Source organism: Neofelis nebulosa, chromosome 4 (assembly GCF_028018385.1).
Source record: "Neofelis nebulosa isolate mNeoNeb1 chromosome 4, mNeoNeb1.pri, whole genome shotgun sequence".
Lineage (NCBI taxonomy): Eukaryota > Metazoa > Chordata > Mammalia > Carnivora > Felidae > Neofelis > Neofelis nebulosa.
In genome coordinates, this window is record NC_080785.1 from 163879975 (window position 1) to 163895262 (window position 15288).

A 15288-nucleotide genomic window follows, 5' to 3' on the forward strand; every position below is an offset into this window, starting at 1 on the left:
AGGGTAGTTCCAGATGGTTCTGGCAGCCGTCAGTCGGGGTCCTTGTGTGTATATGCACGCATGTGTATGTGGGCATGTGTGATATACAGCTCTCTGGGTGATTCCCTACCGCCCCCTGTATTTTTGAGAGAGAGAGCACGGGGGGGGGAGAGGCAGGGAGAGAGAAGGGGACAGCGGATCCGAAGCAGGCTCCAGGCTCTGTGCTGACAGCAGAGAACCCGAGGCGGGGCTCAGACTCCCGAACCACGAGATCATGACCTGAGCCGAAGTCAGACGCTTTAACCGACAGAGCCACCCAAGTGCCCCTCTTTTTTTTTTTTTTTTTTTTTTTAAAGTTTATTTATTTATTTTGAGGGACAGAGAGAGAGAGAGAAGGAGAGAAAGAGTCCCAAGCAGGCTCTGTGCTTTCAGAGCTCAACGCAGGGCTCAAACTCAGGAACCTTGAGATTATGACCTGAGGCAAAATCAAGAGTTGGATGCTCAACGCACGGAGCCACCCAGGCACCCTGGTTCTGGTTTCTTCTTCCTGGGTTTTACAGAGGTCCTCCTTTACAAGAGGGGACACTGCCTTTGCTTCGGCGGCCTTTCTGCGCACAGCAGATGAGCCCCCCTTTCAAGTACTCAGTGAAGCAACAGAGAGAAAAGGCCTTGGCGACCTGAAAAAGGAAGGTGCCCCCAGCTGATTTGGCAGGAGCCAGGGTGCCAGCGGGGCATTTTGTTTCCCATTGCCTAGAAAATCGGCAACTTTTCCATCGTGCGGCGGCTTGGTGTGCAGGAATGTATCCTCCTGGTCACGCAGCGCATAACCAAGTACCCGGTGCTGGTGGAGCGCATTATTCAGAACACAGAAGGTACAGTAGCTCTCCTCGCGGCCTCACCCACTGCCGCTTGGAGGGGCGATCTCGGTCTTCCTGCCCCGTTTTAGCAGTGGGTTGGAGAAGCGCCCCCTCTGTGCTCCCTCCCTGGTTCTCTGGAGCCATCGCGGCTCAGCAGTCATTAGCCGAGCTGCCACCATGCCGAATCCGCCGTGCTGGGTTGTGGGGTTTCCGACTCAAGAAAGATGGGGTGCCGGTCTTACTTGCCCGCTGTCACCCCGCAGCCCCTGGCACAGGCTGGGCCACAGAAGGCCCTGGGTCGTCATCCAGGGAGCAGATGAATGTTGGTCCCGACAGGCACAGAGATGGCCTTCGTGTCACGTGCCTGGAACCTGGGCGGGCGGAGGAGAAAGGGCCCACGGGCCAGCCCGGGGTTCTCAGAGGCCAGGGCCTGACCACACGAGCCCCACCCCCAGGAGACTCGGGCCCTGCGAGAACGAGCAGATTCTTGGAGCTACAGGAGCCAGCTCTGGGTGATGGCGGGAGGTGGAGGGAGTCTTCTGGGCAGAGCTGGTGGGCACGGGGTTGGGGCCGGGGGGGGGGGCGGGGGCATTCACCGAGGAGGGGCAGGCAGCAGGGCTAGGCAGGGCCGCTTCTGTCTCTCAGTCACGCGTCGGCTTCCACGTTCAGTGGAGGCTGTGCCTCAGCGGGAACCAGATGCCGCCGCCTTTGTCTGGAGAAGCGTTTACATCCAGGCGCTGGTTGGGAGGTGATTCTTGAGGGTCCTCTGAGCAGTGGCTTCAGGGAGCGCACCTCGTAGAGCCCATAGCACGTCCGCCTCTGTCGTGTTTGTGAACGGGGACACAGGAAGGCGCTAACCCTGCGGTGTGTGGCAGCCGGCAGCGAGGACCACAGAGACCTGAGCCAGGCCCTGAAGCTCATCAGAGACATCATCTCGCAAGTGGACGCCAAGGTCAGCGAGTTCGAGAGAGGCCAGCGCCTCCGGGAGATCGCGGGGAGGGTGGACCTGAAGTCCTCCAGCAAGCTCAAGAACGGCCTGACCTTCCGCAAGGAGGACATGTTACAGCGGCAGCTGTATCTGGAGGGCACGCTGTGCTGGAAGACCACGTCGGGGCGCCTGAAAGGTAAGGCTGGGCCCCCGCCTCCGGGGGGCAGCCGCGGAAGGGCCCCCGCGTCCCCGAGCCTCCCGCTCACTGCCCGGGGGCTACTGTGGGCCCCGCCTCCAAAACCCACAGTGCACTTCCAGACCAGAGAGCACGCTGGCCTCCGGCCTGCGTTTCCCCGGGCCAAACCACGAGCTTCTGGAAACCTCCTAACCTGTCTGTTGACGCCAGCATCTTTCAAGATCGTTGGTGGGGAGTGCTTGAGGTGGCCAGGGATCAGATGTGCTTGTTCGTAGCTCGCACGGGCGAGCATCCGGCAGGCAATTTAGCGCCTCCTGGGTGCACGACACCCAGGTGGGTGGTGGGAGGGCTGTGCCCTCGGGGGCTCCAGCCAGTGGACAGAAAGGGAGAAAGAAGGAAGGAAGCCAAAAGTAGCGAGAAGTGCAGTAAATGCTTGCGAGGAGGAGCCCGCAGGCCTCAGGCAAGAGGACTCTTGGGGAGAGGCGTCTGGTCTGGGTGTCTGGAGAGGGTACTGCTCCTGCTTTCTGAGACACACGGGCTCCGGCTGGACACGCCGTGCAGGACGTGCCAGGGCTCTGCTGTCAGATGTCCCCGCAGGGACAAGGGGCCTGAGGGCAGGCCACGACGTCCCTGGCTCAAGTCCCCGCTGACCTGGTGGGGGGGGGGGGTGGAGACACAATTCATGTTTGAGGAATCAGCCAGAGAATCTCAGAGGCCAGGCCTGCAGGTGCCATCACAACAGGGACCGAATGGCAGGTTCAGCAACCTGCAGGAGGAGACTCCAGCCACTGATCTGTGCCAAATGTTGGAACCCAGGAGGTGATGGAGAGCCGTGAGGTGGACGGAAACCCTCAGGCTCCTGCAGAAGCATCGTGGCACCAGGCTGAGCGACCAGCCCCCCTGCCCTGGGGCTAGAGCCTTCCCTGGACGCATGGGTCTGCCTGGCAGGACCCATGTGGCCCTGCGACCCTGTGAGACATTTCCTTCTGTGCTTTTCTCATTAGATGTTCTCGTTGTCCTTCTGACTGATGTGCTTTTGCTGCTACAAGAAAAGGATCAAAAATACGTCTTTGCCTCCGTGGTACGTATCCCATCTCGTCAGATGTTAGGTCCTGCCCTCTGGGACGTTAGGGGGTGGCTGTGAAGCTGAGTCGGAGGGCGGCCAGGAAGACACATCCAAAAGTTCACCCGCTGTCCCACGTCCTCCCAGGGGCCAGGAGGTTCCAACAGGGCGGGAGTAGAATTTTCCAAGACCCAGGGTCCTGTCTGATTGCCTGAGGAGGCCTCAGGGCCTTGGGCTGACATCCTGTCTGGTCTTAGCCTCCTTGTCTCCGTGACTCTTCCTCTCTCAGGGGCTTGGGGGTTCGGGGGCTTCCGCATCCTTGCCAGGAGATCCCCTCCTTCCTTCCCTACCAAAGACCCCAGCTCAGGCAGCTGCTCCCTGGGAGCTGTGAGCATCTTGGCCCCATGGCGCTCTGATCCCGGGATACCCTTGTCACGGGAGCCAAGCCTGGCCTGCATAGGGCTGGTTTCTCCTGGGGCCTCTCTCATTGGCTTGCCATCCTCTCCCCGTATCTTCATATGGCGTCCCCTCCGTGTGACTGTGTGCACCGTCCCCTCTCCTTAGTAGGAGCCCAGTCCTACTGGATGGGACCCCCTCCCTTAATGACTTCATCTTACCTTAAGCACCTCTGTAAAGGCCCCACCTCTACAGAATCACATTCTGAGGCGCCAGGAGGGTTAGGGCTTTAACATCAGGATTTGGGGGGCACAGTTCAGCCCATCACCGCCAGTTAGTGTGCATTTTACCGGGCTGTGTCAGAGCATCGTCTCTCGTAGGATCACAGAGAGGAATACTGCCTGGCTGTGGCGGTTTGGGGCACAGAGTCAGGAGGAAGATTCATTTGTGATCATACACTACCTACCCTTGTATCTCTTGAGTTTTGTCCAGTGGCATGCATCACTGGTTATAAAACACGTGTTTAAGCACGATAAACAGAGCATATGAGGAGATCGTTGCAGTCGTGTCTTTTTTCCCCACGTGGCAAAATATCTCTGCTTTCCATTGTTTGAAAATAGATGGGGCACCTGCCGCCCCCCGTCCCCTCCCCCTCAGACAGGCGCGCGACAGCCATTCAGATACGGCAGGGTGAAGCTACCCCCTCACGAGGCACCGCATTGCACCCACACAGGACTCCAAGCGCCCGGTCATCTCATTACAAAAGCTCATCGTGAGGGAAGTGGCCAACGAGGAGAAAGCCATGTTCCTGATCAGCGTCTCCCTGCGAGGCCCGGAGATGTACGAGATCTACACCAGCTCCAAAGAGGAGAGGAACACCTGGATGGCTCACATCAGAAGGGCCGTTGAGAAGTGAGAAGTGCCCGTGTGTGCGCGCCCTCCCAACCCGAGCCCCCAGCCGTGTAGCCTTGGGCTTTGATAGCCACCCAGTCAGCTGTGGCCTTGAAGGGCCTGAGAGAGCACTAGAGGTCACAGGTCGGCCGGAGACCCCTCTGCCTTTCCTCTCCCTCATTCCGCCTCGGTGCTTTGTCCATCCCCCCTCGTCTAAAAGGGACACGTGGCACCATTCTGGCACCTTCCGACAACAGCCCAACCTGTCAGTTGCTAAAGGGGCCGCGACGTTGCTGGCCGGGGGGTGCGGGCCCAGGTGGTTCTAACTTTGGGTGTTGGTGGGATGCGACGAATGACACCCGACAGGGGGCTGGGCCTGTTGGAGCAGGTTGTGGCGTCCCGTCCTTCTTCCTCAGGCCAGGGGACTCCTCAGGACCCAGCCAGCCTGCTGCTCCCTCTCTTTACACCTGGCAGCTTCCCGGACCCTTAGCCTGCCCAGAGCTCCCTCCATACCCAATGCCAGTTCTGCAGGTCCCCCCGAAGTGAGCTGTCCTCAGTCTCCTCCTCTCCCGCGTCGTGACCGGGCACATAAACCCGTGGCTGGTTACGTGTGGACCCTGAGAGACGGGATGAATGCCGGTGGCTGCCGTTCTCTTCTCCCTCATTTTTCTCCCACACCGTTAGCAAGCTAAGTCACCCACAGAACGAGATGTTCTCGGCAGCCGGTTCTGCAGACAGAGCTCTCAGGGCCCGTCACTGAGGCCAGCCTGCCCGTGAGGCATTCTCGCCCATCTGCCCATTCTCCCTGCAGCTGTCCGGACGAGGAGGAGGGGCCCTTCAGCGAGGCCGAAGAGGAGAGGAAGGTGGTCGAGGCCCGCGCCCTGAGGCTGAGGGACTTCCAAGGTAAGGGAGTCAGTCTGGACCTCTGACTCCCACCATGTGTCCCTCGTGTGGTCAGAAGGCTCCACAGCACCGTCTTGAGGCAGTGGGCCAGGGGCCATGAGCGGCATCTCTGTTCCTTCCCACTGGGATTGGCCACGGAGTGACTCCCGTGGGCTGTCTCGTGTCCTACAGCTCTGTGGGGCCTTTGCAGTGAGGATTTGTCACGAGCTGGCAATCGGCAGGAGGGGGTATGAGAAAGGGAGAGGGTGGCGCTCGGGGCCCCTGAGCCACCTCGAGACACACGCGCTTCGCCACACACACTGCCCTCTCCCTCCGTCCCTGTCCAGGAAGGAGCTCGCTGTGGGTGTCCCAGGTCACATACACAAAAGCCCCAAGGGGACTTGGAATAGCACGGGTCCCCACAGCCTCCTTCTGGAGCCTGGCAGACCGAGACCAGCCCTGGTTTTGTGGTTGGGGACCTCGGCTCCCCCCGCCCTGTTTTAATTTTTTTCCCAGCTACTTCATTGAGACATAATTCACACACTACACAGTTCACCCACTTAAAGCATACCATGCAGTGGCTTCGGGTGTATATCACAAGATTGTGCAACTGTCACCACAATTTCAGACCATTTTCAGCTCTCCACAAAAAAACCCCGTGTCCATTAGCTGTCACTCCCTGCTCCTTCTTCCCTTTGCCCCTGGTAACCTCTGCTCTGCTTTCTGTTTCTATGAATTGGCCTGTCGTGGGGATCTTGTGTATAGAGAGTCCTGCGATCTCTCCCCTCTTGTGTCTGGCTGATTCCACGGACCACAATGCTTCAGGGTTCAGCCGTGTTGTAGGGTGTGTGTTCCCTTCCTTCCTAAGGCTGAATACTGTTGGGTTGTACAGATGCACCTATGTGCTTATCCATTCTTCTCCCGGCTTTAACAGACTCCTGTGGGACTGAAGTGAGGTCACTGCCAACAACGGTTCCCAGTGCTTTGTGGTCTCCATCGGCTTCTCTCCTTCCTCTCACTGAGTCACTTATTTTTAAATTAGGTAGCATTTAGACAGTAAGCACGTAAAATTAGGCAGTTTATGTTTTATTTCTTTTTGTAGGGAGAGGCATACGTTCGAGGGCACTGATTAATAAAAATGTCCAGAAGAAAGGGGTGGAGAATCCCACTGACCCCGGGAGCACAATTCTAATGCCGTATTCATTCAGACTCTTTATTTCTGCGGGATGGTTATGTAACACACACCCTGTACTAGGCACATCTCCGTGGACACACCTCTGTGGATGCCACAGTCCTACAACGATATCTATTCCTTACACGTTCGTGACAAGATTGCGTTAGAAATAGGTGCTTTCTTTATGGAGATATTCATTCCCATCTTGGATCAAAAGCTGATCTCATCTTTAACACTGGGACCTCAGGGACACTCCTCAAAATCAGAAGCAAGGCTGGGCCAGCCCCTGTCACCATTATTACCTTTATCCTGCAAGCTCCAGCCTAGGTGGTAAGGGGAGGAGCAGAAGTCAGATCATGACTGGAAGGGAAGGGACAGAATTGTGTTTCACATGTGACATGATTATTTGCCTAGAAAATCTAATAGAATCAATTAGAAAACTATGGGAGGCTGTGAGATGCAGCTGAATGTGACACGTGTATTCTGGCAGTCACCAGTGAGAGCTTTGCTGTGGCCGCAACTACAAAAAAGGCATAAAACCCAGAGACCTGCAAGGAGTTTGTCCTAAATGCCCGACAGAACACGCTCAGGATAGGAAAACTAAGTCTTTGAAGATTCTCACTTTGGCCCAAACTAATAAATCGGCCCGTGAAAGTCCTCGCATGTACCCCATGGTGTTTAGCTTTTCATAGCTGGGGCAAACAATCAGAAGGCAGGCCCGTGCCCTCACCTTCCCCGTGGGCTGTTGGAAGGGTGGGGCGCGGGTCAGCCGGGGTCCCCAGAGTTCACCGCGCCCCCCCCCCCCCCGCAGGGGCCTCCCAGAGCCCACTCCTGGGAGAAACGATCCTGGAAGGCCGACCGCTGCCCCCCCGCCCCCCATCCCTTTGCAGAGCGACTGAACCTGAAAGACCAGCAGATTGCACAGAGCCTCAGTGAGAAGCAGCAGATCTACCTGGAGATGGCCGAGACGAGCGGGCTGGAAGACGTCGCTCCGCCACGGCTCCTCTTCCGAGGAGGGGACCCCTCCGAGACCGTGCAGGGGGAGCTGATTCTCAAGTCGGCCATGAGTGAGAGTAAGGAGCCGAGCCTGGGGGCCCTCACTGGGCACCCGGCTGCTGCTGCCGCCACAGTTCCACCCGGGGTGGGGGATGGTTCTCGGGGGGACCCCAGGACGGCACTTGACCCAGTGTGGCCAACTCGCCACCCTGGCTGGGACGCACTTCTGTCTGGCTGGGGCAGGCGTTCTCCCAGGAGCAGCGCTGACACCCGGCAGACTCAGCACCTTCTCCCGAGCACCTGCTACACGAGGCACCATGCCAGGCCCCTGGGATCTGAAGTCGACTGAGATGGGTTCCCCACCTTCAAGAGGCCCTCCTCTCTGAGAAGTGGGGCACCAGTGATCTCCCCAGAGATCACGCACATATCCACATTTGGTGGGTCATTTCAGAGGGCTCCTGCCCCTGGGCCTGGAACCCCACCTCTGGGGAGAGGAGTCTTCTGAACACAGCAACCACAAGGGGGCGCTGGCCAGTCTCCTGCCCTCCGTGAGCACTCTGCTGCCAGGCCCGCCTCGTGGAGCCGTCAGGGTCCTTGCTGGAGCCCCCGGTGGCCCCCACACAGCTGCTAGGCCAGCTCTGCACGAGGCCCAGCCTGGGTCAGGCCAGCCAGCCAGTGCTCACTGGGTCCAGACGGACAGCTGGCAACTGCTCTCTCAGCGACAAACGAGAGAGACAGCTGCCCTCCAGACCTTTCCTTCAGAGTGAAGGGAACAGAGACCAGGGGGGTCCCTTGTGGACTCCACTTCTGCTCCGCCTCGTGTCCTCCGGCCACACTGACCTTCTACTTCCTCACATTTCTTCAGGGGCCATTGTTCTTGGCCCCCTGAGGACCCTCTCATATCCTGTGCCTGGGCCTGGAATGTTCTCCCCACCGCCTCACTGGCCAAAGCTTGTTTGTCCTAAAGCACTTTGTGTGACCAGACCTGCCCCCAGAGGCCACCCTCCCATGGCCTCCGACCTTCTGTGTGCACCCCTCACACACAAGCGCACACCCGAGTTCTTCCCCGGCCCCTCCCACAGGCTGCCCCGAGGTCCAGCCTGACCTGCAGACATGCATTGGCCTGTCCTGGCTGCAGTACCTGAAGTTAGGGGAATGCATAGAGCGGGGGGCTGAAGTCCCACAACAGGAATTAGAAGACCGTGACCCAGGCCCTGCAAGCTTCTAGGCCCCGATCCCCGTGCCCCGCGTGGTTCCACAGGGCGACTTGCTTCCTCCCATCTCCTTCCACAGTTGAGGACATCCAGAACCTGCTCTGCAGGCAGCTGGCCAGCGCCAACGGTCAGGCAGAAGACGGGGGAGGCTCCGCGGGCCTGCCCCGCAGGGCAGACACCTTCGGGGGCTGCGACACCGTGAGCAGCCCTGGCAAGAGTGAGTGGGGCTTCTCGGGACAGCTTGGAACGTTCCCTTTGCAAAGCCGAGGCATTTATTGCTGGGTGTCTCTGCTGCTGCTTCCCCTCAACGATTATAAACCCTCTGTGGTGAGGTTCTGGAACCTTCAGGGTGTTGTCGGTCATGCTCCGACAGCGGCACACAGACCAGCCAGCCCCTCCCTTTCCTGCTGGCGTGTGTCTCCGATGCTGCCATTTTGGCACAAGCCCAAGGGTGGCGGCCTGGCCACAATTTCCTACCTGGGTTCCGGGGTTGTGGTGCCCCGTCCGGACTCCTGGGGGACGTCCAGCCCCTTCACGCACCTGGATTGGGGTTTTCAGACGGCAGTTTTAAGAAGGTCTGCAGCAACGACCCTGGCCCCCGAGACTGGCAAGGCCCAGTGAGCAGCCCAGACTCCAGGCCCGGCGACACCCCGGGGGCCTCTGAGGAGCCACCACCTGGGGTATGTCGCTCCCGTAGCCAGGTCCAGGGCCCCCCAAGCCCTTTTCGTTACCGTTGCCAAGTGTGAACAGCCTGTGCTTGCGTGGTCTGGTTTTTCCATCTAGCGGCAACACGCTGTCCCTGGGAGTGGCCCACGGTGGCCGGGAAGGGGATGAGAGAGGGGACAGGCCCAGGGCAGTAGCTATAGCCGCATCAGCAGAGGAGAGACCCTGCGGGGCCCGCCAGCGTTGGGTCTGTACAAGTGTCCTGGTGCCCGGAGGCTGGGGCGCACTGGGGCCCGAGCAGGGCTGCGGCTGAGGCTCCCTCTACTGCCCGCTGTGTGCCCCCAGCCTCCGCAGGGTGAGCCCACGACAGCCGCCTTCCCGCCTCCAGGCAGGCTGCCCTGTGCAGTCGTTTTCCAGACGCCAAGACTCGACGCGAGTCACAGGACCAGGCGTGGCTGGGAGGGGAAGGGCCTGTTGGTCACTAATCAGCAGGTCCTTAGCTCTTCAAGTCTGACTCTGTTGCCTCCACAGGTCACAGTGCCAGGTGCGGAGTGTGGCCCCCGTCTGCCCGCCGTCCTGGAGCTGGAGGTAGGCTCGGGGCTCGTCTGTCTCCCCGGGGGTCGGCATGCACGCCCCGCGCCGCTCCGTGCAGGGAGCCCGCGTCTCTCTCCTTCTCCACAGCTCGTGCAGCGGATCCAGACGCTGTCCCAGCTGCTGCTAAGCCTCCAGGTACAGGGGCTGTGCCCGGGCCCTTTTCCTGCGGGAGGCTAGGGTCTGGGGAAGGGCCAGCCGCCTCCTAACATCGGGGCCTCCCCCCACGCCCCGCCTCGCCCCCCGCAGGCCGTCATCGCCCAGCAGGACAGCTACGTGGAGATGCAGAGGGCCGCCCTCCAGGAGCGCGAGAAGCAGCTGCGGCTGCAGTCCACGCGCGGGAACCTGCTGCTGGAGCAGGAGCGCCAGCGCAACTTCGAGAAGCAGCGGGAGGAGCTGGCGGGCGTGCAGAAGCAGCAGGGCCGGCTGCGGCTGGAGCAGCAGCGCTGGGAGCGCGAGCGGGAACGCCAGCGGCAGGAGCTCGACGTGGCTTCGGCGCGGCTGCGGCAGCGCGAGGAAGAGTCGCTGCAGCTGCAGGAGCGGCTGGGCCAGGAGCGCGAGCAGCTAGAGCGGCAGCGGCGCGCCTACCAGCACGACCTGGAGCGGCTGCGGGAGGCGCAGCGCGCCGTGGAGCGGGAGCGCGAGCAGCTGGAGCAGCAGCGGCGCCTCAAGAAGCAGAACACGGCGCCCGGGGCGCTGCCGCCCGACGCGCAGGCCGAGGTGAGGGGCGGGGCGGGGCGGCGCGCCGGGCGCGTGAACCCCGGCGCGTGCGTGCGCGCCTGCAGCAGTAAGTGGCGACCCCGGGGGGCCGGCGCCGGCCCCGCCCTCAAACAGAACCTCCCAGCCGCGCGCGCTTGCGCGCTTAGGTGACCCCGGGACCCAGAGGAGGTTGGGTGGGGCAAGTGGGCGAGGCCGGCCCTGGACACTGCAGATCTGGGGACAGGGGGATTGGGGGGTGGGACGTGATCTCCAGCAGGAGGGACAGCTCTGGGATGTGGCGTCTGTCCCTCTTTCAGGCCCAGCCCCCAAGCCACGCTCCCAGCTTCAACGGGGAAGGGCTGGAAGGGCCCACCGGCCTCGCCAAAGCGCCAGGACCCCGGGCGAGCCTGCTGCTGTCCAGCTCGGGCCCCGAGTTCCCAGAGCGCCCCGAGGTGGCTCGCCGAGACAGCACCCCAGCAGAGGGTCGGCCGGCCAAGAGCGACGTGCCCATCCAGCTGCTCAGCGCCACCAACCAGATCCAGAGGCAGGCGGCGGTGCAGCAGCAAATCCCCACCAAGCTGGCCGCCTCCACCAAGGGCGGCAAGGACAAGGGCAGCAAGAGCAGGGGCTCCCAGCGCTGGGACAGCTCGGGTGAGCCCGGAGTGGGGGGCGGAGCTGAGGCCGCGGAGTCCTGGTGGGCTCTAGGTGATGGGTGATCTCAGGTGCCCACCCGGTCCAGTCACCACCGTTTGTTGAGACTAAAGCGGCTTCTTGGGAGCAAACCAAAACGGGACCCCAGGGCTGTTCCCTGGAAGGGGCACCAGGAGGAAACTAGAAGGCACAGCTGGTGACACCAGGCTACAGAGACGATCTGTCCCCATGTGGTCTTCTGGCCCAAGAAGCAAAATTAAAACATCAAACCCCATGTCCTTTTCCTACCCCGGCCCTCACACTGGGACTGGAGATGAGGGAACCTCTTGGCAGTTCAGAAAGAGGGGCCCTGCAAAGGGGTGACCAAGGAGGAGAGGTCAGAGAGCCTGGGTCACTGAGGGACATCGAGGCAAGCAGTGCTAACACTCCCACCGAGCCCCCAGCCAGTGCCGACACTAGCACCCACATCTCTACGGGGTCCTCGGTCCACAGAGGGGACACTGAGGTCCTCGCACAGAGCACTCTGCAGCAAATGGTCCCCGGTAGGGAAAGCCCGGGGGGGCTCCCTTGGGTGCTGTCAGCATGCAGGCTCTGGCTGAGGGGAGCCAGCCCTGGGGTGTTCCCTGAGGAGCAGGGCCTGTGTCCCAGGACTGCTGGGGCTCGGGGGTCACGGGGTCTCTCTCCAGCGGCACACTGTGGTCAGGCCTCGCTGTCCCTGGGGCCGTCCTTGGGCATGGGTGCCGGCGTCCTCCCTCGGCCGTCTGGGGGAAGAGCCAAGGAGGGGTTGGAGGGGGGCTGCTTGTGTGCCTGGAGCGAGGCCAGACACCCCGGGCCATGCCCTTCTGCCCTCAGCCTCCTTCGACCTGAAGCAGCAGCTGCTTCTCGGCAAGCTCATGGGCAAGGACGAGGGCGCCTCTCGGAACCGCCGCTCGCTGAGCCCCGTCCTGCCAGGCAGCCACGGCTCCACGCCTCTCCCAGGTGAGCCCGGCCCCCCGGGACAGCGGGGCCGCCGTGATGCCCGGCAGCTGCCGACACCCGCCACCCCCACTCTCTTCCAGACCCCTGCGGCTCAGCCCCAGCCGACGTGCCCCCTGAGGGCTCCAAGCCCGGGGGCGTGCCCGTGCCCCCATCCTTCTTGCCACTGCCCACCACGCCATTGGACAAGGAAGAAGCCGGCAAGGAAGACGTCATCTTCTTCTAGAGGGGCTGTGGCTCCAGGTGCAGACCCCTCCCTGTCCTGCTCTCTGGGGAGCAGCCCAGTTGTCCCTCCCCCCTTCCCTAGCAGACCAACACCAGCGACCGCATGGCTGGGGCTGGGGTCTGGGCCGGGGCGGGCCTGTCGTCTCGAGGCTCTTTCTGTAGGATTAGCAATGGTGCCTGGGTAACTTTCTAAACTTCTTTTTTTGATACAGAAAGGAAAGTTTGTCATCGAAGGGTGAGCCAGAGCTGACCTAAGGAGCTGTGTTCAGTTGTAGCACCCCATGTGAATAGGGAGAGAGCAACTCCACGCCATCGTTCCCAGGGACTGCCCAACGCAAGAAGCCTGGTGACAGGCCAGACCCCAGTCTAAGGAGGAGAGGTGCTGGCCCTTGGCCAGGCTCCGCAGCCCCCAGGAGACGCTGGAACGTGTCATTAGGGCACCAGGAGGGGTGGGTGGTGTCAGCAGAACAGCTTCCAAAGCAGAAACCTACATGTGTTCACGGTGAACCTCAAGGCCGAGGGCGTGAGCTCAGACCAGGGGTGGCACACAGCCCGCCTGGGGACAGAGGGCCACAGGGCAGGGCGTATGAAGGGGATGGCCAGTGGCACCGTAGACAGGTTCTATAGGTTCTGGAAGGGGTGGGCCATAACTCATTTTAATTTGACAGAGGTTTTTAAAACCTGCTGTTGTTCAACTTTGTGCTTCCCAGAGGAACCTCACCCAGTTGGCATGATTCTGTGGGGTTCAAGGGCACCAGCTGTTCTCTGAGCATTCAGCCTGTCCGGAGAAGGCAAATCGAGAGCTTTAGGCAGGACTAGTGCACTCCTGAGGGTCCCACTCCTAGCAGAGGGTCCCCAGCCCCCATGAGATGGGCTGGTGTTCCTGGGGCCACAGGGAGGAAGCCCCCGGGACAGGTGTCCCTCACTGAGGGGCAGGTGCTGGTTTAGGGAATGGAGTGGTGGGGCTGCCCTGCCCTGGCAGACAAGGGTGAGATGCTAGAGGGGTCACGTGTGGCCAGGAGACCTTAGGTGGCCAGATGGCCGTGGGTGCCTCATGCCCGGTGAGCCATGCTAGCTTACTGTCCACTTTCCCTGGAAGGCAGCTCCCCACCCCCCCACAGTCCAGCCGCACAGCTGTGGATGTGGGGGGGGGGGGGGGGCGGTGTTAGATGTCCAGGAACGGTCAGGGGTGGCAAATGGGTCAGAGCCACACTTCAGCTCTGGAGGAACTCTGGGTGCCGGGTAGGTGAGTGGGGATCCCGCAGCCTTTGCACCCCTGGCTCCGCCACCGAGCCCAGAGCCCAGTCCCTTCCAAGGCATTGGCGGGAGGACTTGGGTCCCTTGCTGACCAAGGAGTGAGGGCGCTGCAGGGTGGAGCGACACAGGCATTCCTGACGGAGGAACCGAAAGCAGCGGTTGTGAACCTCTCCCAAACACAGGAAATGGTGTGACGTTCCCAGGCCTCTCCGAGAAGCCCCGCCTGCTCCCTCCTCTCCCCTGCTCTTGACCGTGTCCTCCTCCTCCTCGAGGAGCAAGGAAAAGCGGTCTCCCTCGGTCCTGTGACACAGCGGAGCTGACCTGTGCCACGTCTCTAATCAGTGTTCGTGTCGTACCAAGACGTATCGGAGCACTTTAGAAAAGTTGACTTTAGGTCCCTGTCCTGTCGTAAAGAGAACATTCCTGGGCCCTTGTGCTGGGCAATGTGACCGCCAGGTGCCCCTCGCGGTGAGGAGTTTCTGCTCAGCCACGTGGCAGGAGTCGGGGCTCCCCACCACGGGGCCGAGAGCATTTCTCGGTCGTGCCACGCAGCGGGGCAGTGCCAGTACATGTCTGGCCAGCAGGAGGTCACCCCTGGGTAGAGCCCAGTTCTCCTTGTGTGGTCGGTGGCTGAACAGATACCATTTCTGTGGAATCTGTGCGCGTCTTTGTTAATCGTGACCATAATCTTAGTCCACCCGACAATTGCTTTTACGATGATTGTGTTTCCTCACCGCGGGATCTTTCAGAACCGTCTTAGAACTTAAGACCTGATTCCAGCAATAAAAGCTTCGGAGGTGAGCGGACGGAATGTTCGTATTGAGGGTTTGGGGTTTTGTTTGAGGATCGTCTGCCCAACGCCGGTGCTGTGATGGTGGATTACGGGGAGACTCCCGTGGCTCCCCTCCCCAGGCGGGGCCCCCCCGCCACACCCCCTGCTGCAGTAGGACCTGGGGGAGGCCTGGACGCCACGCTCAGGGCCCCGCAGACTCCCCTCCACAGGGCCTGTGTGGCCGGGATGCCGTAGGAGCCCCCCGAGCTGATGTTCCCACCTGCTGCATGCAGGGGTCAGGCCTGTGGAAGAGTGCAGGACACTCCCCTTCCCCGCAGCTGGTGGTGGCTTCAGGGATGCTGAGGCTCCTCCTGGGCAAGCAATGTGGCCCCGCACAGAGGAGCCCAGCCCACAAGCTCGCCCTGGTCCCCTCTGAGGATGCTCCAGATGATGATCACACTGGGGGCGGTGGCGAGGCCAGGGCGCCCGTGGTCCGGGGAGAAGCAGCCCTCCGCAGGGGACTGAGGTGTGGGAGCATTGCCAGTCCTCCCCGCTCCAGCGCGGCCCCCTTCCATTCAGGCCTGTCCCCGTGGTCTTGGGGCGTCAGCCTTCTTGACAAGGAGCCATGGCTGGCCTCTGGGCCATCCTCCAGGCCCACCAACCTCCCTGCTCCCCAGTTTGCTGCCATGTGTACTCCCTGGGTCCCGAGAGAGCCCGTTGAGGCCCAGCTCCTGGGAACAAAGACCTGAAGAGGCTGAGCAGGGGGTGTGGCCACACTGCAGGTGGGGTTTCTCCTTGACCACCCAGCAGTGTTCCCACACAGCCCAGGCCCACAGGGACACCAGCCTGTTGGGGCACCCGTGACCTGACACGTTAGCA

The 15288-nt window shown here is 61.3% G+C and overlaps 1 protein-coding gene across 3 annotated transcripts in view; it reads left to right on the top strand.

The window, feature by feature from the left end:
* Window positions 1-14438, top strand: part of ARHGEF18 (Rho/Rac guanine nucleotide exchange factor 18) — an 85305-nt gene extending 70867 nt beyond the window's left edge. For all 3 annotated transcript variants that reach the window (XM_058728845.1, XM_058728844.1, XM_058728846.1), the window contains 14 exons: window positions 734-851; window positions 1712-1960; window positions 2965-3041; window positions 4153-4331; window positions 5122-5213; window positions 7257-7439; window positions 8656-8793; window positions 9135-9256; window positions 9771-9827; window positions 9921-9968; window positions 10080-10550; window positions 10847-11180; window positions 12033-12158; window positions 12239-14438. In XM_058728845.1, the coding sequence (XP_058584828.1) occupies window positions 734-851; window positions 1712-1960; window positions 2965-3041; window positions 4153-4331; window positions 5122-5213; window positions 7257-7439; window positions 8656-8793; window positions 9135-9256; window positions 9771-9827; window positions 9921-9968; window positions 10080-10550; window positions 10847-11180; window positions 12033-12158; window positions 12239-12381 (2337 nt within the window). In that variant the 3' untranslated portion in view covers window positions 12382-14438. The remainder of the gene's footprint in view (window positions 1-733; window positions 852-1711; window positions 1961-2964; window positions 3042-4152; window positions 4332-5121; window positions 5214-7256; window positions 7440-8655; window positions 8794-9134; window positions 9257-9770; window positions 9828-9920; window positions 9969-10079; window positions 10551-10846; window positions 11181-12032; window positions 12159-12238) is intronic.
* The last annotated feature ends 850 nt before the right edge of the window (window positions 14439-15288 follow it).